Source organism: Apostichopus japonicus, chromosome 18 (genome assembly GCF_037975245.1).
Source record: "Apostichopus japonicus isolate 1M-3 chromosome 18, ASM3797524v1, whole genome shotgun sequence".
Classification (NCBI taxonomy): domain Eukaryota; kingdom Metazoa; phylum Echinodermata; class Holothuroidea; order Aspidochirotida; family Stichopodidae; genus Apostichopus; species Apostichopus japonicus.
This window is the reverse complement of record NC_092578.1, coordinates 13,623,787-13,645,210: the sequence shown is the minus strand read 5'-3', so window position 1 is coordinate 13,645,210 and position 21,424 is coordinate 13,623,787. Positions and strand designations below refer to the sequence as shown.

Genomic DNA, 21,424 nt, shown 5'->3' with positions numbered 1-21,424 from the left:
TTTTTATTCTTACAACTTAATGCAAGCATTTTGATTTGATTTTTATATATTTTTTGTTAGCTCGCCATTTGCCACTTAATTTCTGCAGTATTGTATAGGTAAATAATTTGATCCATCGATTTGACTTCTCAAATAGTTAATTAATTTTGATATATAATATTTAAATAAAATATGGTTGACATTTTCCAAGTTGCTGTTTACATGTGGTTAAAACCAAATTGTACATGACATGTGCCTGATAGAAGAAATGTAAAATTGCTGATCAAAGGCTCCAAAAACTCAAATTACGTTAAGCACTTCAAAAAAAGTACTTGGAGAAAATGCCTGCAGCTTACCTGCCATGTTATATTTAGATGGTTTATGTCTGTGACCGTTGCTGTTATGTTTGTAGGAGTAATTGTTGGCACTGAAAAAAAAATCGTGGTGAACAAATATTACCTGAGAACCTTCAAAACAGGTCCCATCTTTAAGAATTTTGTTTAACCTCTATCATAAAATGTGATCAGGGAGACGAAGTTAGTTCTAGGCAATTACAAACTGGGGATCATTCTGACTGGGACTTTCTTCTCGGTTATTAAAAATGGAGAACATTTTGATGAACTTCAAGTAAGGATATGACGTGGCTCATTGACGTGGCTCGGTAACATGCTTATTCAAAACTTTAAGCGATATAGGCTACCATATATTTATAAAAGAACATATAAATTGGAATGATAAATGAAAGGGGATTGCAATCGATGTATTAGAAGTTAAACCATGTTCTGTTATATGTTATATCATTCTGTACTCCATTTCATGCAAAGGTAGGCCTGTACGTGGCAGATGTAATCATCACCAATCATCTGTATCATATAGTGAGAGCGTTGTGGTCAAGTGGTAAACACAGTAGACTTGTGATCTAAGGCTTGAAGCTTCAAGTCCCGGCCATTTCATTACGTTGTGTCTTAAATGAGGCTAGGTACTTTATCTCCATTGCCTCCCTTCAACCAGGCGTAAAAATGGGGACCTGTGAGATAATCTGTCAACTGGGCGCTGTTTAGCTGCTGCCATGAGGAGGGATTGTCTCTATGTTTGAACACGCGGTAGAGGGATTGCCTCTATGTTTGACTGGTTATCGTTGACCAGGGTAATATTGTGATGCGGATTGAGCACCGTTATCGGTGGATATGTCTGCACATATATAAATCCACAATATTAATATTATTAATTAGTTTCTCCATACACTCCTTGCATTTATATTTACAACCATTCTGTTTTCACCACCGATAGGTCACATACCAGTTTGATTTCAAATCTTTTCTGCGTAGAATGACATAGAAGTATTTTCTTTGATATATAGCCTCGCGTATAGTCGATGCCAATACATTGGCTTTTAGTCTTTTAATTGTTTAAGAAAATTCATTTATAATAAATAACACTGCAGGTTGAAACTGATCAGATTAATTATGACTTACCTTGACATAATGTCTTGACCGTGATAGGTGGACCTCTCGGCCCCTCCCCCATCTCCCCTTCTCTGACGGCTGACACACTGACTGTATAGTTTGTATCATGTTCTAGATGAATTAGCCGATATTCTAAACTATTTATGATTACAGATCTGTTTGTCCACAGCGTAGATGACGCCTCCTTGATGTGTACAACATATCCCACCAATGGAGGATCACCAACATCTATCTCTTCTTCCCAAGCTGCCCACCTTATGTCTATAGATGTACTGGTTACGTCGAGTAATTCTGGCGGATTGCTAAGAACAAGAAGCTCTGGCGAAGAATGTAAATTCAAACAGTGTACGAGTGCCAGGAGTGGTCTGATATGCATGGCAAAGATAAATTGAGCTTCAAGTTATATAAAAACTATATCTTACGAAGCCCTGAACAGGAGAAAAAACAACCAGGAAGGAATCTTGGACAATTTGGGTGATATCCGTTATAATATTGGATAGCTAATATCATTACATTGCAAACCGATGACACGAATATTGAATATCTGTGCAGGCAGCTATGACTGCAGGTAAGATAGGGAAAAATAAGTAAATCAGCCTTATATGGCTACGAATTATAGACTAACGTGTATTTAATGAAAAATTTAAGAAACCCAGTCAGTATGATGATTTGAAACGAAACTCAGTGATGGAAGGCTTAGATATATATATGTATATATATATATATATATATTATATATATATATATATATATATATATATATATATATATATATTGATTGTACGTTGTGATTATTCATTAGCCATATAGTAAACAAGTTCATGATGCACTACTCTATCTGCAATATTCTGGATTGGAGATTACATAAGTGTGTCATACAATCATAGAAATTGAACTAGGAAGAATGCTGACATAGTGTATCGCCGTGTGTTTAAGCAGTAAAGCCTTGAAGAAAGTGAAGGCGCTTTGCGTTGTACGGCAAAAAGCCAGATCATTTGTACGTCTTCATACATAGTACATTGTGCATACAACTTGAAATTGAATTTGAATATACCCAATTTTTCGAAAGATTAGGTGTACTTTGTACAACAGAGACATGTTATGGCGACCAAAGTGGTAAGTACTATAATCCTGACTTAAGAACCAACTGTGAAAATTTGTTTTCGCCTCTATAATGACTCGAGTAAAGTGGAGTGTTTTGTGCAACTTTTATTGTCTGGAAACTGTCATTTCCGGTATATGAGAGGCACATTAGAAACATTGTTCTTGCTTGTATTATTTTAGTGCTCCACTCAGATAGTGTCATAGTTGTACCTGGAAAATGCCGTGAAAAAGCAACCCTCCCATGTTATTCTGGCATGTGGATCTTTTTCGTCAGGGATACACTTTGAAGTAAAATGATGTGGTGATATAATTTTGGCAATAGACTTTAGTCATATCGCATCCGAAAAGGGACCTAGGCTAACTGTATCCAGGGTCCAGTGAATAACAATACAGCAGCTGAGCAGACGACACTACTAAAGTAATTAGATTCCTATGTAATTGCTTCTACGATCGCTTCCTAAGAATAACATGTGAAACTGCAGTCCACTGCCCTTCAGAGAAAAATTATGTTTCTAACGCCAAGCAGCTGTAACAACTTTCGGTGAACATTAAGTTATGTGTTATTTACCGTAGTAAGACAAAGTTGCATTAAGCTGTGCTGTAGACATTGGTATCCGGCAGTAAAACTGATCTCCAGCTTGCGGATTATCAATGGTATAGTTCCATCCTCTCAGAGTGAAGTCATCGCTCTGGGAGTCGGAACGATTACTAAGAGTTACTCCGGAGTCATCATGTGATACCAAAGATCTAACGAGGTTGACCGGATATCTCGTGCTGTTCCCCGTCAGTTCACGACTCCAACATGTCACAGAGGACCACTTTACACCGGGATTGACTATGTTACCAGTTACATTGAGTATTCCTGTAATACAAATCATATTTGGTTATGGATCCATTTTGTTTTGCTGAATTAATTTTCAAATTTTGCTAAATGGTAGGTAGCATCACGTCTGTCTTCACTAATGGGTTTAATTTGACTGTCTCTAATATCTAATAATGTACAATTAATTGTTAATTATTACATTACTATGAAAACATTGACTTTCTATATACAAAATGTTTCAATAGTTGTGATATTAGGTCCAGCCCATACTTCGGGCGTCTCTGATTTTCTCACTTTAGTTGGAAAACGTTAGCATATTCAATCTTAGAAATGTAACAATTGTTTGACGTGATGGTTCGTCATAACTTCAAAAAGGTATCACGTTTCTTGAGAAATACCTGTGGGCAAGTTCTTTTCAATCTTATATACATATATATATATATATATATATATATATATATATATATATATATATATATATATATATATATATATATATATATATATATATATATATATATATATCCTTTTCGTGACAGAGATGCTAGTTAAGTGATTTTGACAGACTTCAAAAAAGCAAAACAAGTTTCTAACCTTCCTGGCACCTCAAATTAGTTCCATCAAGCCACTGGCGTTTGCAACATCCAACGCATTCTCCTGTGACACTATCGCAAGCATCTGACTCACAGTGACACTCTCTCGTACATGAATCTCCAAAAAGGCCAGCAGAACAACCTAACACAATCAGATAGTATATATATAACGAAAATTTGATTGAAAAAAGTTGAATTGTTCTAAACTAGATATAACACTTGTCATGATAGCTCAGGAACCCATTACTACCGTATATACTTGTTTTGTATCATGGTTATAACCATTTCTCAAAAATTTACTTACTTTGGCAAGTTTGGGTCGTTGTATCGAGTACGGAACCAGGAGAACACATGTCGTCTGGGCATCTTCCTGTCGTTTTATCACAAGGAGCATCCATATAGCACAGACATTTACTTGTACACTGGCTTCCATAGTAACCATCCATACAATCATCAGGAACTAGGATATAAATTATTAGCGTTTAAATATTAAGTGGACATTACTTATACAGTAAAAAACTTTATAATAGTGTTTATTGCACGCATGTGGTTTACCAATAGAAATACAGGGAAGTAATGTATTTGCATATCTCGGTATACTTCCCATTACATCACATTATACATCGGAAGTGCAGATATAAACTGTTTGGAACATTCTCCGGTGAAAATGCCAGAATCGCACAACGAAACATCAAAACTAAGTTATTGAATCGCACGATTGATGCATGATGTCTGTAACGCCATCGATTACAGTGGGCCTACGATGCCCATACAATGCGTGTGTGGTTGTGTAGTCATAAAGATGATACAGTGACCATGATGGGTCATGGAAATTTCGAGCGTTTTGTAGCTCAAAACTTTTAATCCTTCCAAAGTTAGAACTTCATCTAGAAACGTTAACTTTACATGTCGGTATTTCAATGTTATATCTCCATTTTCTCCATAGAACTTTGAAAACAGATGAACTTTTGACTAATTATGAGATATGTGAAACTGATCATGGATCTCATTACTTGCTTGGTATTCTGTTGGAATGAGCGACCAAGCTGATTGCTGTACATCAATGTCGTGGAATACATCCATAGTACGAACAGTGAAATATATATTATACGCATGCTCCGAAATGAACCTGGGTATATGTGTGAATGTTTGATAATGTGTACACAGTATGTCGCGGATGTGCCTTTAGCATATGGTAGTTAAGCAAACAAAAAATGAATGTAGATGCTTCACTCCTTTTGCGAATTCAGAATATCGAATCCCCACTGGCGAAGGTGGCACTGGTGAATCAGTCAATGTTGAACTCACTCTGACAATTATTTCCATTCCATCCAGCCAAGCATCCTTTGGAATCACATTCACCCGTAAATCGGTCACAGCTGCTTTCATTCTGACAGTGGCAATCTTGGAGACAACCAGCCCCATATTTATTTGGATCACATGCTGAGAAGTGAGAAAATGTTATATTACGTTTGAAATCACTCAATTTATCTTACCACTGACTTTAATTACTTCTTTGTTAAGTTTGTAAAATTCAGATTGTTTCCTCTCAAATGACGTGACTGTTAAAACATAAACATATTACATTAGTGACAAATAATGCAATCTTTAAAAGCTTCAGGACATTGAAAAACACAATAGTATTTCATTGTTTATATAGTTCATATGCTATATAATCTGCAATTGTCGCATGTTACAGAAAAACCCTCCACCACCCTTCTCTTCCCTTCCCTTCCCTTCCCTTCCTTCCCCTTCCCATTTCTTCCTCTTCCCGCCCCACTTTGCAGAATGTTGCTATACATATATGACATTAGTAAGATACAATTATCAATTAAACGTAACGATACGAGCAAGCTTACAAACTGAACAACTGAGATTCTTGAATCCTGTGTTACATCTGCAACCAAATGGATCCACGAGACAAAACTGTCTCCCTTGGCAACCATCATCTGATCCTCCTTTGACACATTCAAATTCACAAGAATAACCGAATTTATTTGGGCCACATGCTAAAAAGGAAAAAAAGAGTATAGAGGCAATTCGTATTTTTTCAATATTTCTTCCCATATTTCATCATCAATTTCAATATGACATACGAAGATTAAAATAATCTTATTAGACTATTTAGAATACTATATCCGCCATCTTTGATATTATTATGTAGAGAAGTAACCTAATCAACATCACATATCACATAAAGAGGAATTTCTTTGTCTCTTTTCTTTTGTTATCGAGATCATAGTGAGCATGCAGTGTAGTCAAAGCCCTCACTCAATGTAAATCCTAGATGAGTCATAGATAACAGGAGTGTTGGAGGGTATTCTTGATATGAACGGGGTAAAATGTTACTTGTGGGAGGGCTACGGGAGCTACCAAGAAGAAAGAGGCCTAGATTAGGCGAAGACTGCGGAAACTGCGCCATGTTTAGATATTTCTTTTCCCCTCTTAGAGATTCGATTTCAAGCACGATTTTAAAAGTTTTAAAACAAACTATTGGAAGTGAATCGATACCCGTTAACCCCCCCCCCCCCACCCCTTCTCTCTCCACCCACCTCTCTCTCTCTCGCCCGATTCCAGCTCCCTTGTGTACAAACCTGAAAGGCAATTTGGCCCCATGAATCCAGGAGGACAGATGCATTTCCCTGTCTCGTCATCGCAAACTCCTCCATTGTAGCAATTATCACAGATACCAGTACAGCCGGGTGCACCCCATTTACCCGACTTACAATCTGTTGTACCAATAGAGGGAAACAATATTAGGGAGAAAATATAGAAAAGGAAGGGTGATATCTTTATATATGAAAGAATCACATCGGTGAAAGGCTTCTTAAAATGTCTGCAAAGCACTTTCTAAATTCTATATATATATGTTGTACAGAAGAATCATTGAAAGACATCATATTTGGGCTGAGATATTAGAATTATATGAAGAAATATGAACATTTAGGGCTGCACTGTGAAACCGACCTCATGATCATCATATTTGGTCGAAAAGGTTCATTCCACAGATTACTTTTCATAAATTAGAACTGCTCCTTTTCGTTTTTGAAAAAAGTATATATTTACCATTTTTGTAAAAGGTGTTCTTTCTCGTAATGAAAATTCCCCGTTGTTTTGATAAATTGCAAGTGGCCAATTTGTTACATACATTATTCCAATACTTCATCGCAATGGAAATTGTGGTATAGAAAGCATGCACAGAGGATTCAATTTCTCAGAACGTTTTGAGCTCATTTGGGGGTGTACTCGCAAATCAAAGTCATGTCCCACTAACCTTCCTCCCGGAGATTGCTTCCTTACCCCTGATGCCTCGCTCTGCTTCCTACATGGTCTTAAATATAAATTGATAGGTGACAAAACGCATACACAATCAGTCTTAGACAATAAATGTTGCCAGTGACGTACGCCAAATGGAGGAGAGGGGATGATTCTCCCTTCCCCTCGCTAACTCGATCGTCAGGCATGGGCAAACATTCAGTCTCTGGGGAATAATTAGACTTCTCCCTCTAGACCATCAGCTGAAGGTCGAAATTCGCTTGTTTCGTTCCAGCAACTGCGGGTCTAAAATTTCTCTACAGCATTGAATACATAAATTAACTAAGATTAATGATCCAAAAGTTCTCAATGTACTTTCCTGCAGTTTTTTTGCAATTCCGCTCGAAAGATCGAACTATATTTTTTATTGCGTATGTTAAGAAACCTGCCGTTTTACGTTCAAAAGTTGTGCGCCAGTGAGATATCTGTACCATGTGATATGAATTGTCCAATGAGCCATGAGTTCTGTGTGCAATCTTTGTAGAAAACAACAAACATGGCGGCTCCCACGGGCGCTAGTCAGTCTCCGACACACGGAAATCTACAGTGCTAAGTGCACATTGAATCTGTAAAATTTGAAGCAGTCAATGCACTGACGAATAAACGATGGACTAAAGTTACTTCCTGCGCTAAAGATTGGCTTAATCTCAGCGGCGGAGACAGTGATATCGCCGTACTACTGATTACTCCATGGCCTACTACGATCAAGCGTGTGTTCAACAGCATAGTATGATGGGGTTCCACGATAAGTGTTACAGGCGGTTCATTGATAGCAAGCACATTGCTGCAAGAAAACGGACAGTTCCAGAGGAGACCCCATATGATTTTAAACGAAGAATTGACGGAAAAGATCGAGGAAACCAAGCTGAAGCTCTGGTGTATTGCCTGTTCAATTTATTATATGTGGGAAAAGAAACAATACATTACTCGGCGTTGCAAACGGGTGCAGGACAAGCTGCAGCAGGCAGAGACTTTCGATGGAGGTAAGCCTAAGCATACTACACGACTCTACTTGTACTTCTGTGGCATAGTTGAAGTGTTAAGAGAAGTTGCATAATGCAAGATCAGAAGCTCTTGAGGGATAGAATCCAAGTCAAAGGGCACAGTGTTGGGCCTGAACATAATATAATTAGTGGCATGGTCATCTGATTTGTTTTGTTATAAGGTGGTAGGAACGGAAATTTGTTTCAAATTCTCCATCTGGGGCACTAGCCTAAGTGTTAAATACAGGCTTCATAGTTTTCTTACTGTGGCCCTTTATTTGAATGATAGAGATATTATATTAGTTAGAAAAATAAGTGTAACAAAGGTGCAATAAGGTTAGGTTTGCAAAGTCTTATGGTCAGCCTGTCTAGCTTTACCAAAATGAACAAGTATCTGCCTCCTTTATTATTAGTAACAGATATAATCTACCATTGTATAATTAAAACCATAACATTAAGAGATAATGTACTGTACTGTCAAAAAGCCTGTTTTAATTCTTTTTTGCATGACACTGGTTTGCAAAATTTGAATGTGTCTTTGTTTGTCCATAGAAGATGAGCAGATCACATGGTATATAAATAAAATTGTTTTAGTTCTTATTTGTTCAAACTTACATTTTGATCAACAGAAAATGCAAAACAATTTGCTTTTTTTGTTTCATTTTATTAAAGTATTGCTTCGACAAGCAGCAGAGCGGAAAAAAGATGAGCCCAGATTTTATGAATAATAGAGGAAAAGACCGTGTTGCCATTGAAGTGAGGTACCACTCTCTATGTTGAAGAAACTAGATACAATTCTTGACAAGGAAGACATACAGATCTTGAAAGGTAAAGTACTCTCTTCAATGTGTGGTTCATTGAGTGTTCAGGGGTGGATCTAGGACTTTTGGAATATTGGGGTCCTCCCCCAAGGAAAATTAAACAATTCTCTAAATGCTTTGAGATGCAATATCAGGTTAATCTTTCCATTGAAATTATTAAAGTAATTTGCAACATATTTCTAGCTGAATTGTAATTATATTGGTACCCCATCATAAAATGTGAGACTCAAAAATATCCAATTTCATGGTACAAGGTGTTCTGTTCATCTCCTCCTCAGAGCAGAGTTTACCACCAACAAAAGATGCTCTGATCCAGCATGTTAAGCGCTGCACCAACCAGGCTGCTATTCACAGTAGGGCATTGCAGCAAAGGATTGATGCACTCTCACCAGAGGGACATGGATGGAAACTTGAAAATGATGACCTTATAATCACTTGGATGACGAAGCCACCTGACCCAGATGTTTTGCTTCAGTGTGTCAGCAGTAGCTGTAGAGTCGGCAAATGTCTTAAAGGAAGATGTTCCTGAATGAATGCACAACTACCGTGTACAGACCTATGTAAATATAGAAATTGCAGCAACTTCCAAGAAGATGTTGAGATTGTTGATGCAGGGGAAGATGATTTGGAGGATGAACTGTGATGGTGTTAAATCTTGATATCTTAGTCTGAAATTTTAATCAAGTTTGAAGTTTGTGAAGAGGGTTAACTTTTTCAAAGTCATGTTGTCATTATTTTGTTCCCCAGAGTTTAAAGGAACCAGAAAACATCTTATTCATATATTCATTTTAGCTATTAGTAGTTTTACGTAGATTACCCTACCTACCAGACACCTTATGATAAATATCCACATTTTCTTCAAATCACACTTTTTTGGCTGAGAGGGGAGGGGGAGGAGGGTGTTATGGGCATGCTTTACCTCTTGCATATTCACAACTACATTTACTGATGACGATGACGCAAATACCGCGTCCTGAAACCAGTCAGAGGTTTATATACTGTTGTTGGGGAACCATCGCCCCTGACCCTGTTCCAATATCACGGTTCTTTAATGTTTTGCCGTAACATTTCGTTACCTGTTTTATTCATATTGTTAACACGTTTTGTGCATCTGTTCAAGTTTTGACTGAAGGATATTCAAGTCTTTAGTGACTTTTATTTCATCTAATTATCTTCACCTCTACTACGGAATGGACTTTCCCTTTTCCATACCATATCTGACTTCCATGTAGTGAATTGAAGTGGATCCTGTTATAACTAGTACAACTGTCCTTCGATGAACTTTTAATCACTTATTAATTCCTCGCCGCGCCTTTTGATGAAGAACCTGTATCTTGAATCATCGCAAAGGCCCAGCTCTACTACACCATTGAGTGTATCGACCCAGTCTTAATAGATACATTATTTCTTTCTATCTGGGGCTTAAGTTAACTGTCTTCGTTATTCACTTATTTGTACCATTCACCTTTATTATTCATATTATTTGTAGAATATAGAACTATTATTATTCAAAATACCATTCGAAACCTTGTCGATCTTTTCTTTTATACGTTAACTCCCTTGGAAACACTTTTTGCAGGAATACGAATTATAAACATGTCGTTTCCGTAACATGGAGAAAGTACCTAGTTTTGCAGAAGACTGTAGAAAGAGTACTAAGGTAACGGATATATACCGACTAACTTTATTTCACATCTACGATATGCCATGATGTCTTAGTGTGCCAACTTATATATTGATTTATACAAAAGAAATAACTCACTGGTCTTGGGGCATTGGCACATCTCACTGTAACTAGGGATTTAGCTACATGTAAAGTAGAGGGGGAGGGGGTCACATGTGTAAAACAGTTTGGATGGGGAGTGTAACAATTATGGAGAGGAACATTTCATTATATGTGTATATTTACGCATACATGCACAGACGAAATGCATTCATAACATAGGGGGAAAATCTAAAAATATTTGATTTATTACAAAGCATTATATCTGAGTTTATTAAAAGTGGTACATTTTTATAATTAAAACCCTTAAGTTATAATGTGCAAAACTTGTATTTCATATTTCAAAGTTGAAAATGTGATTTTTTACCATTTTGGCGAAAATGGAGGGGAGAGGGCACAACTTGTAATGCCTGAAAACAACCCTCACTGACCCTTAGACCAGAATCCTCTTCCACCATTCTTGTAACCCTGACCCAACTATTATACAAAAAAATATATATCAGTCGTAATTAAACATATAAGAAAAGGGTGGTATGTATGCACCACTGTACCAAATCTAACGTTAGCACATGTGTTCCTAATACATAGCATCGTAGCACGTAATGTCTACATAACATACCCAATTTCAAGGGTGCGTTACAAAAATACTGCAGGAAATTTTTTGGAGAACTTTTGATATAATGTTTGTGATGCATTAAACTACCCAAAAATGCATTAAAAGTCTAGACCCGGTGTTGCTGGAACGAAACTGATTTTACAGCCACATTTTGAGCTTCAGCTGATGGCCTACTCCGGACCAGAACGGTCATTCATAAGTTAGGTGTATAGGTTCCCCTTCTTTATTCAGTAGGGGGTATGTAGCCTCCCCCTCGCACACCTTTAAAATCATCCTGAACACGTCACTGGTTCTTACCACGAACAATCAGCCTGCGTAGCACGTGACGTCCGTCATTTCTGTACAAACTCGGATGGCCCTCGTAGAGACCATTATCTTCGGCACGAGCTCCTCTATTGCTTATGATGTCATAGTCTTCATTGGTATCAATACTACTAGATTCATTGACCCTCCATCTTGGACCAACCCCAGTGAACGACCATTCCATATCAAGAACTACTCCTAGATCGCCATCATTCACTGTCTGGGTATGTTGCCCATCCACGGGGACGACGTAAGCTGCAGGGTGTTTAATATGTTGAGTCACATTTCATTTTGCGGGTTTTAACTCATTTTACGATACCGTGAGTATTTAGTTATTTATCAAATATATGTTCATAGCAAGCATAACGGTCAAACTATAAAACGAGACGACAAGACGACAAGACATAAATGAGAGCGGGAGGGTTAAGCTTATGATGTGTTCTTCTTGTGTGGTAAACATAGGGGCAGAACCGCAGAACGAACTAGTCACTATATTTTCATGTCGATTCATTACCAAAGTCTCGACTTAATCCATAGAATCGAAGCCCAACATACAGAAAATCCATTTGTTTAAAATGAGATAAGTTTTGAAATGGATTTCGTACAGCAAGTATCTAGTAAGCATTGTAATAATTCTAGCAGTTTGCATTCGTCGAGAAGGAACTTCAATTGGCCATGCAGTTCTCTAGTTGATTAATTTTTATACTCATATACATTTGTTTATAAAGAACATGAAGAACATTAACTGATACGTGATAAATCTATTTGTCATCAACTTCACAACACAATTTTGGCGTAAATACGTATAGGTCTGGCGAGAACTTGAGTGATCGGGAAGGGGTGGGGGCATGGATTAAAGAATGGTGTATTCTATTTATGAAGACTCCTCTGTATACGTTTAATTTAAAGTCTGGAAAATACTAGTGTTTGTGTCCTAATCAGAAAGTGTTACTTACGGTCAGCATGTAGAAAGATAACCATAATAGTTGTATCCTCTCTGTCAGCTTTCACCGCTGTACAATTATAAACACCAAATGTATTGTTCTTGACTGGAATCAAGGAAACATTGAAACCAGTAACGTTCGAAGAAGGAAGACCAGAAATCAACATATCATCCACTAAAGGTTCATAGTCACGCAAATTTTCATCCTTTCTCAGTGACCGGGTATCATACCCTCTAACTGCTGACACGGCCGCATCTCCGTCTGGTACTCCAAGATAACATTCAAAGTGTGGATGGGGTTCGCTGATAAAAGAAGCCGAATCTTGTGACATAAATGACATCACAGTCATCTTAATCTTATCTGCCATCAAGAAAACAAAATGAACAAAATTGTATTTAACTTGGGGAACTTGGGAGGTGGAGGTGTTGGGAAGGGGGGGGGGGGGTTGGGCACAGTGGTTCGGCTTGTCGAGGTGTCAGTTATCTTTCTTTCCTTTATATATATAATTACATTTTTTACATGGATAAAATGCCAATTGTCTATTACTATAACAAAATACCACACACATTAATATTTGAAATGCATTAAATAATTACTGAATAATTCAGACATTTCAAATATTGACCCACTGTGCTCATACACGGGGCAGAGTGAATCACCCCATGGAGTACAGTGAATCATTAGAAAAGCAAACAAAGAACAACTTAGCTAACTTTTGTTGTTGAATACAAACACTGAAAATTGTAAAGAGCTCAAGATTATTTAAAAGCTGGCAACAAGAAAATAGTATTTTCTCACACTAAAAATCAACTATGTATATGGCATAACATCAAAATTGTGAAACCATAGCCTAATTTTCAAATATATGACATGTTTGATATTTTCCTCAACTGATTCGCATATAATCAAAAGATCGACAAGGAAATAAGAGAGCTCAAGGTGATTTAATAGCAGCAAGAGTTATAAGCACACTAAAACGCAGGTATGAATACTAATATACTAATAAAGATGAACAGGGAAACGGTGAATCACTGGTCTCGGTGATCCACTGTGCCCCGATGGAATGTGCCCTACCATGGTTTTGCACATTCATTGCTATCAAACTGTAAAACTAGGCTAAACCCTGGCCTAACACATTGTCTCATGCATGTTTGCTACCGAAATACTCCATCAAATGATGGTATAACTAACTTCCTCCAGTTCAACTTGTGCTATGACAGGCTTGGACGATGAGCCGCAAAAATTAACATTGGACAATAAAAAACAATAAATGCTTCCCAATATTTCTGGTACTGCAGCCACTGTGGTAATTTTTCTGTGAGTTATAGGCTTTGATATGAATGTAAAATAGATGGCACTACAAACAATTAATATTCAATTTCTCGTATATTATTTAAAGTGATTTACTGTGCCCCATGATCCACTGTATATATATATATATATATATATATATATATATATATATATATATATATGTATATATATATATATATATATACACACATATATATGTATACATAAATATATATATATATATGTGTGTGTGTGCAGCTTACCTTTTCTGCTACATGAACTGGATATTCCGGATGACTGCTCAAATATCAAATTGAAAGATAGAGCAAGGCAGAGAAAATAAGCTTTGATAAGTTTCACACGAATCATAATTAATTGAATCCTCCACTAAAACTAAACTGCGTGTTAATAAAAATGTGCAGAATTTGCAACAACGGCGCTTGATCCTAACTATAATGATACGCAGTATGTGAAGTGCCAGGGCGAAATATTAGCACTGTTAATAGTACTTCTGTTAACAAGGAATTTTATGAATCACCCTATAGGTGCAGCATTTGAAAATAGTGTTACACATCGCTGAACATATATATATAGTTCCTTTATTAACAGTATAGCCTACTGGTGGTGTCAGGGTCAAAGTACTCGAGTCACGACTCAGGTCCACCTTTCACACGTGGCAGTTGCGTGCGCAAATCCTCAAGCCATAGTCAGTAGGGTGACTGTTTTAGAACAGGGCCTGGAAAAGCTCATTATATTTACACCATTTGTAGTCTACATATGCCTCAGAATGCATCATTTAATGTCTAAGCTTTTCCTTTTTCTGGAGAAGGACCCCAAATCACCTAGGTGGGCCACTTCAACTACCCCAGCGTATAGGCGTCAATCCTGTGGGCACAGGGACTTGTTCCCCCCCCCTCACTTTTGAGATAGGGGGACGGAATATCAAATGACCCCCAACTTTTGCAATTTTTAAACCACATACCTATACTTTTGAGTGCAAGAAGCCTATTGTTTTATGTGGTGATCATTTAGGGTCACCAGAGGTCAAACTGTGCATACCTCGTAAAATATGATATCTCAATATTGGAAGCTTGGACAGAATTTATACTTGGTTGAAGGTGTAAAACATAAGTAAAAGGAGCCTTTTGGTTTTGGTGGATGTCAAAGATCATTTGGGGAAAACAGGTACAATTTTGAAAGCCTTGTAAACATGATATTGCAAGAAGGAAACCTTGGACAGAACTCATATTTGGTTGAAGATATACATATTAAATTTAAGAAGCCTATTATTGAATTTGGTGGAGGTCAAATGTCATTTGAAGTCAACAAACGCCAAACATCACTTCACTCCCCTCTTACCTGTCTCTCCACACTAAAATAATACCGCAATGGAAGCTTGGACAGATCGGATATTTGGTGTGTGATTGTACCACATTGAGTACAAAAGGCCAAATGTTTTTAGGCGGAGGTCAATGGTCGTTTGAGTTTACCGAGGGTCAAATTGTGAAAACCATGTTTTATACAATATTTCATCTAGGGCAGATGTCATATTTAGTATGTTGATGTATATATAACAGCTAGTACAAGAAGCCTGTTGTTGAGGTCAATGGTCATTTCAGGACAGCCTGTGTTACTGTGAATTTATTGTTTGTCACATCCCACTGCTTTTCACTGTTTAACTAATTTCAAGTATGTTGTACACACTCACAAAACAAAATATACAGGTTAAGTAAAATATGACTTAACCACAAAGTAACATATAAGAACCCCAGAACTTCTAAGTAAACTTGATCTAACCACAGGTAAGAAAACGTTTACAAGTAGTTGGGGATAGGAAATTAAATTAATCTTGTGTAGTGATCACTACACAACTTCTTGTATAATGTAAGTTACTTCTGATTGAAGTATTTCTCCTACCTAAAATAAAGTGTAAATCATACCTATGTACGGGTAACGATCATTTACACATCATAGATGTAAACGATTTTAATTTTAAGTATAGTATTTATTGCACAGCTTGTTTTCTTTTGAAAAGTCGCAAATCTGATACTTAACACTTTGAGAAATAAAGATATCAGAAAACAACTGTGCTTGTGTTTGCTGATATCGGACATTTATTTAGAATCAGCCAAGTGAAAATATATTCATCCAGATATTCGATATACAGCATTGTAAGAGATTCTTTTGAAGATGCTGTTCTTAAAAGTATTAAAGCTGAAAATGCACAATTAAGAGGAATTCCCTAACTTAGGAACATCATTTTAATTAGGAATACCATATATGGAAATATAACTACATGAGGGGAGGGGCACACCAATATCACGCAAACTTGTTGTGGAGAGATCCATGTAGCCTACCTACTATGACAAGAACATACGGCTGTGCAATATGAATGTTTATGTCGGTCAGGTAATGTTCCAAACTGATGTTCTCCTACAGTAAAAAAGGAAATATAGTTAGATAGTATGTTAGCCAATGTAGCTGTATGGAGACAACCTGCCCCTAAAATCCCACAGTTGTTCATTGATGAAGACACCCGCCCCCCCCCCCCCCCCATTTATCCCCTTCAACCAGACACAACTAAAAACAACTTACATTCCTCTTACATGCAGTACACTGGAAGTTTATGTTTTGTTGGGAGTTACATTGGTGATTAAACATATCAGGTTATGTGCAATGTCCAGGGAAGCACAACCTTCCTCTGTACAGACAGGTTCTGTATACCAGTATGTCATTTGTGGAAGTTTATTCAATATCATCAAAGAAAACTTAAAAGCAATATATTCATATTTGGTTAATATGAAGTGGTACATCAATATTCCATCCTATAACATTGGACATATGCACTGAAAAGCCAATGCAGCAATTTGGCCATGGAGAAATTCAGAAACTTTAATTGGAAGCAATCAGTTTCAATTTACACTCTTGCAAATACTTGGCAATAATACCCATAAATACTGATAGCAGCTTGGTATATTACTTCAAGTGAACTTCAAGTTAATTTTGAAAATATTAACGTGCCCTCACAACTTGAGAAAGACTATCAGCTGTGGCGAGATTGCTTCCAGGAATTCCTTGTAGTGTATAGTTTATGCCTTAAGGAAGTTAATTTGGAAAACAAAAATTTGGTCTATTGTTTCCAAGAATCTTATTCTATGCAACATTTAATTGTGATCAATCTACCATAGCCTACTGGTGAGGGAGTAGCTTGGCTTTCAACCCATCCTGCCACTCTAAAAGTATAAAACAGCTTACGAACTGAAAATCAACAAAAGCCGAGCATGCCTCTACACTGGTCACTCTGCCTCCGTTATCATTTCTTCATCCAGAGAGAAAAATAGGGAGAAGATGAATGGCAGCATTCTTCTGATCCTCTATAAGTGAATGAAAAGATTGAACCAGAAAGTCAAATGACTGAGTGACCGTTAACACTTAGAGCATTATTGACCGTTATTAACATCGTCACGAAAGTAAGTTGACTTCATTTTAGTCAAACTATTGACAGGACCAGTGGCGTAGGAAGGTACTTTTGAGTGGGGGGGCTGAAGACTGATGGCCGGCCTGGGGGAGGGGTCTAAGGGGAGGGGGTGTCCCCCTCCCCTTTGGAATTTTTTGCATTTCCAGGTAGCCTCAGATGCAATTTGGTGCAATATAGCACACTTCAACCCACCCACTCCATTTTGTAAACTTAATTTTGTATTTTCACCAGGCCTTAGATGCAATTTGGTGCTCCAAATGAGATTTTTTTTTCTCATTTGGAAATGAAAAAGGGGTTTTCTGACCTGCGAAGCGGGGGGGCGGAATGATACTTCCGCCCCTCCACATTTTTCACTGGGGGGGCTGGCGCCCCCCCCCCCCCCCAGCCCCCCCGGTTCCTACGCCCTTGGACAGGACAGTGTAATATTATACAAATAATAAATGGTTATGAGTGCAATAGTGCACATATTTCATGAGTTGAAAGATGGAATGTTCCATTCAACGAGGCGCAGCCGAGTTGAATGAAATATTTGCACTATTGCACGAATGGAAACCATTCATTATTTGTTTTATACAACACCTTCAAATTTGGATATAATTGGATGTAAAATGTACTCATGCAACAGATTGTTTTGAACAGACAGGTTTCTCTGCTCTCTTACCATTGAAAAAAGTGCTATCAAAAAAGTATAACACATGGTTCTATTTCATAGAGTGCAATAGAGCGGATTTTGCATGCAATCGACGAGCAATTGACCAATCAAATGGCCGGAATATAATTAGGTGTTGTATAATAAATAATGTTCATGAAATAGTATGATCAGCTTCATCATTAATTTTGACAGTGAGCAAATCAAAACAGTCTGTATTAAAAAATCTGTCTGTCTCCACTTCTCTATATTTCTCTCTCCGACTGAACACTTTGTCATTGTGACTGATGATCTCAATTATATTGCTTTGAAAAACTTTAACTTCTTTTTCTCCTTTTTTTATTCCTTGTGTTCATGCATGAGGCTGTGTATGTGACCTCTTTGAAGGCAATAATTTCAAAAGTACATGGTTGTCTAAAATAAATTCAAACTTTGTATGTGGATCCACCTTATTAAGTATAAGAAACCTTTTTTTCGGAGGTCAAATCTAATTTGAGGTCACCAGAATTTTCAGTGTGAAACCTTGTGGATACGTTGTCTCTAAAAGTAGTAAAAGAATAAGAGTAATAAGAGTAAGCAAAGTACCTATTACCTGTAGCAGAAAGTGAAATATTGGATGCTGATTGGCAGGGGCGGGATTTGGGTTGTAAAAGTGGGGGGGCAAACCTGCCAGCAAGACTATCTAAGCGGAGCGCAACCATGGGTTGGCGCGGAGCGTACAAGAAATTTTTGGGCTGTACAAACCCTCCACATGGCCGGAAACGGCACTTCCCGAGTGCTCTAAGTTGCATGTACCCATCCTTGAAATATGGTCTCATGTCTGCAATTGTATCTAGATAGTTAATTATCGTTTAAAAATTTGAAGAGGATTGATAGTAGAACATGGTGATGTATAACTTTTGTTATACGTCACTATCTAAGAGGAGCGCCATCATCGGTTGGCAAGGAGCGTCGAAATTTTCGATGAAAGGTACCCTTACATCGGTAAACTTAACACCCATATAGGCTTTAAATTGCATCTAAACAATTAATGAACGTGTGTAAATTTAGGGAGGACGGATAGAAGAACTTATATGGTGATGTACAACTGAAGCTTATACGTCACTATTTAGGCGGTGCACTACAATCAGTTGGCGTGGCACGTCGAAATTTAAGCAAAAAGGAAATCCTAGATCAGCAAAAATGACACCTCTGGTAACAATAAATCGCATCTAGACAGTTCTTTCCCCCTAAAATTATTAGTATATTGTGCATTGGACCGATCAAGAATATGTTCACACCCACTTCGAAATTCTCCCCGCAGTCCCCACTTCTTGGATCACTTGGCAAATATTGGGGGCTGAACATACCTTTAGCCCCCCCACTTTTTTCATGGGGGATAAGCCCCTCAAGTCCACCGGTTCCGTCGCCACTGAAGTCGAGGTGGGGTGACTTTTTGGATTTTACAATGCGACTAGGTGCAACATGGAGCAATATTTACGGGTCATTTCATATACTGGCTGAGGTTGCGAAAATGAAATTTTTACCTGGCAGTTTTTCAGGAAAGAAATCGTGTGCAAGAAATTACCTTTTATGCAAAACCAAACGTAAGTGTTTCATTCATCATCGAGAATAGATCCGAAAACGGAACTCAAAGCTACACATTATTTTATCGGCCCTACCGAAACTGCCGAGTGCTGTGTACTGTAACAATGGATTTAATGTGTTACTGTGTTAGTGCCAATTTGTAATTTACATTATTCGATTTGCATGCATCATTCCAGGATTTCGAGCAGTAAAGAAATTACATCGGCATTGCCATTGCATGTTGTTGAATGACACGGGGGTGGGGGGGGGGGGGTGTCATGTGTCAGTGTATTGAATTTAATTATTGATATACCCAATATGCAAATCTGGCTTTCGTAAATCGTTTCTCTGGATTTAGTTATTCAACGCATTCAGTAGAGCAGCAACGTTGAAAATCAATTCCTGAAGCTAGCACTGTAGCACATGCCGAGGATTCATCACATGCAGAATTGAATCGCTATAGTGTGTTAGCTCCAGGATTCGTAACCTGTGCTGCGAACCATGTGCTAGCTCCAGCTCCAGTTATTATGCATGCTACATGTTACGATGTTAAACACAAATTCGACTTAAGATTCGAAAAAATAGGCCTATTTGATAGAGCTGTTGTGGGGGAATAATTTCGATTAGGGTTGTGCACATTTGTCTGCAAAAACGACAAAAAGGTGCACTAAGGTCTGGGGAAAAGTGGGGGGTAAATGCCCCCTCTTGCCCCCCCCCCCCGTAATCCCGCCCATGCTGATTGGGTTAAAAAGATAACATGATTTAATGCTATATATTACGCAATATCAGTTACAATTGCTCATTAGGACATACACAATGAAGATGTATTATATCCTCTCTCTCCTCGGTATTTTTTTTAGTTAGTTGGTTAAATTGCAATATTTTATACGGATATCCCGCAAGATACCTTGCTTCTGGCCCCTGTATCTCATACCCTCAACCATATAGCGTCAAACGCACGTATTTATCGCATACGACTGTCGTGTCGCGTAAATGACAAGTGGTTCAAATCGAACAACTTTCTAACTGTGCGTGATAAATCGTGCGCGACTCAAGACAACTCGTTCACACGCTGCGATTCCGGGCGTCTTGTAATATGCTCTACTTTGCGCGTCAAGTTGCTCACGATTCAGTTTCTGCGAAAAGTCCATTTTGTGGTGCACGACTGTCGTGCACGACAAATCGTGAGGAAAATCGTGTCGTGAAAATGCGCCTTAAGATAAGTTCTGTGGAAAATAAAAGTTTAACGGGATCCCTGGCGGAACACCCATATCATTGTCCATTAGGCCAAAGGTCAGCACAGATATTAGAAATCGGAAGATATTATAAGATCTACGTAAGGTATACGTTTGCTTAATAAAGTCGTTAACCATTTCATATTAGATGTGGTCGAGACCAAGCTCGAGTTCCTTTCCGAATCCCAGATGTTTGTTCTGATCTGCCGAATATAATTATATGGAATCAAAGTGAGTTTTGAGCCCATGCAGGTCACGAAGATTCACGTTCAGTAACTTGTCAGTAATTGATATAGTCAAAACAAATAAATAAAAAGGAATAAAAAAAATGGATTTAATTACATTATAATAGATATCATTCTGTCAGAAAATGCCTAGACATTCTAGAGTAATTGCGATGAGGAACTGGTCTCAGTAAAGATGAAAATCGATTGCAGCTTTTTAAATCTGAGACGCGAATTCGAGCCTGAACTTTCGCCCAACCTATTCATTATACGATAGATTCAATATATGATCTCGAAAAAGAGGAACAA

General features: G+C 37.7%; 1 protein-coding gene and 1 long non-coding RNA gene across 3 annotated transcripts in view; one reads left to right on the top strand and one right to left on the bottom strand.

Annotated features, from left to right (window-relative positions):
* The window catches only part of LOC139958812 (uncharacterized), a 34,897-nt gene extending 20,428 nt beyond the window's left edge, over positions 1-14,469 (bottom strand). Inside the window, exons 1-11 of one of the 2 annotated variants that reach the window (XM_071956164.1) lie at positions 14,227-14,469; positions 12,683-13,030; positions 11,721-11,981; positions 6,560-6,694; positions 5,825-5,974; positions 5,274-5,408; positions 4,270-4,425; positions 3,967-4,107; positions 3,118-3,411; positions 1,455-1,763; positions 336-406 (exon numbers count right to left, since the gene is read on the bottom strand). In XM_071956164.1, coding sequence (XP_071812265.1) covers positions 336-406; positions 1,455-1,763; positions 3,118-3,411; positions 3,967-4,107; positions 4,270-4,425; positions 5,274-5,408; positions 5,825-5,974; positions 6,560-6,694; positions 11,721-11,981; positions 12,683-13,030; positions 14,227-14,332 — 2,106 coding nt within the window. In that variant the 5' untranslated portion in view covers positions 14,333-14,469. The remainder of the gene's footprint in view (positions 1-335; positions 407-1,454; positions 1,764-3,117; positions 3,412-3,966; positions 4,108-4,269; positions 4,426-5,273; positions 5,409-5,824; positions 5,975-6,559; positions 6,695-11,720; positions 11,982-12,682; positions 13,031-14,226) is intronic. The other variant, XM_071956165.1, reaches the window with a different exon arrangement.
* On the top strand, positions 7,490-11,692 carry LOC139958814 (uncharacterized). Its single transcript, XR_011789886.1, has 3 exons — positions 7,490-8,263; positions 8,936-9,091; positions 9,363-11,692. It is a non-coding gene; the product is annotated as an uncharacterized lncRNA (long non-coding RNA).
* Positions 14,470-21,424: the final 6,955 nt, after the last annotated feature.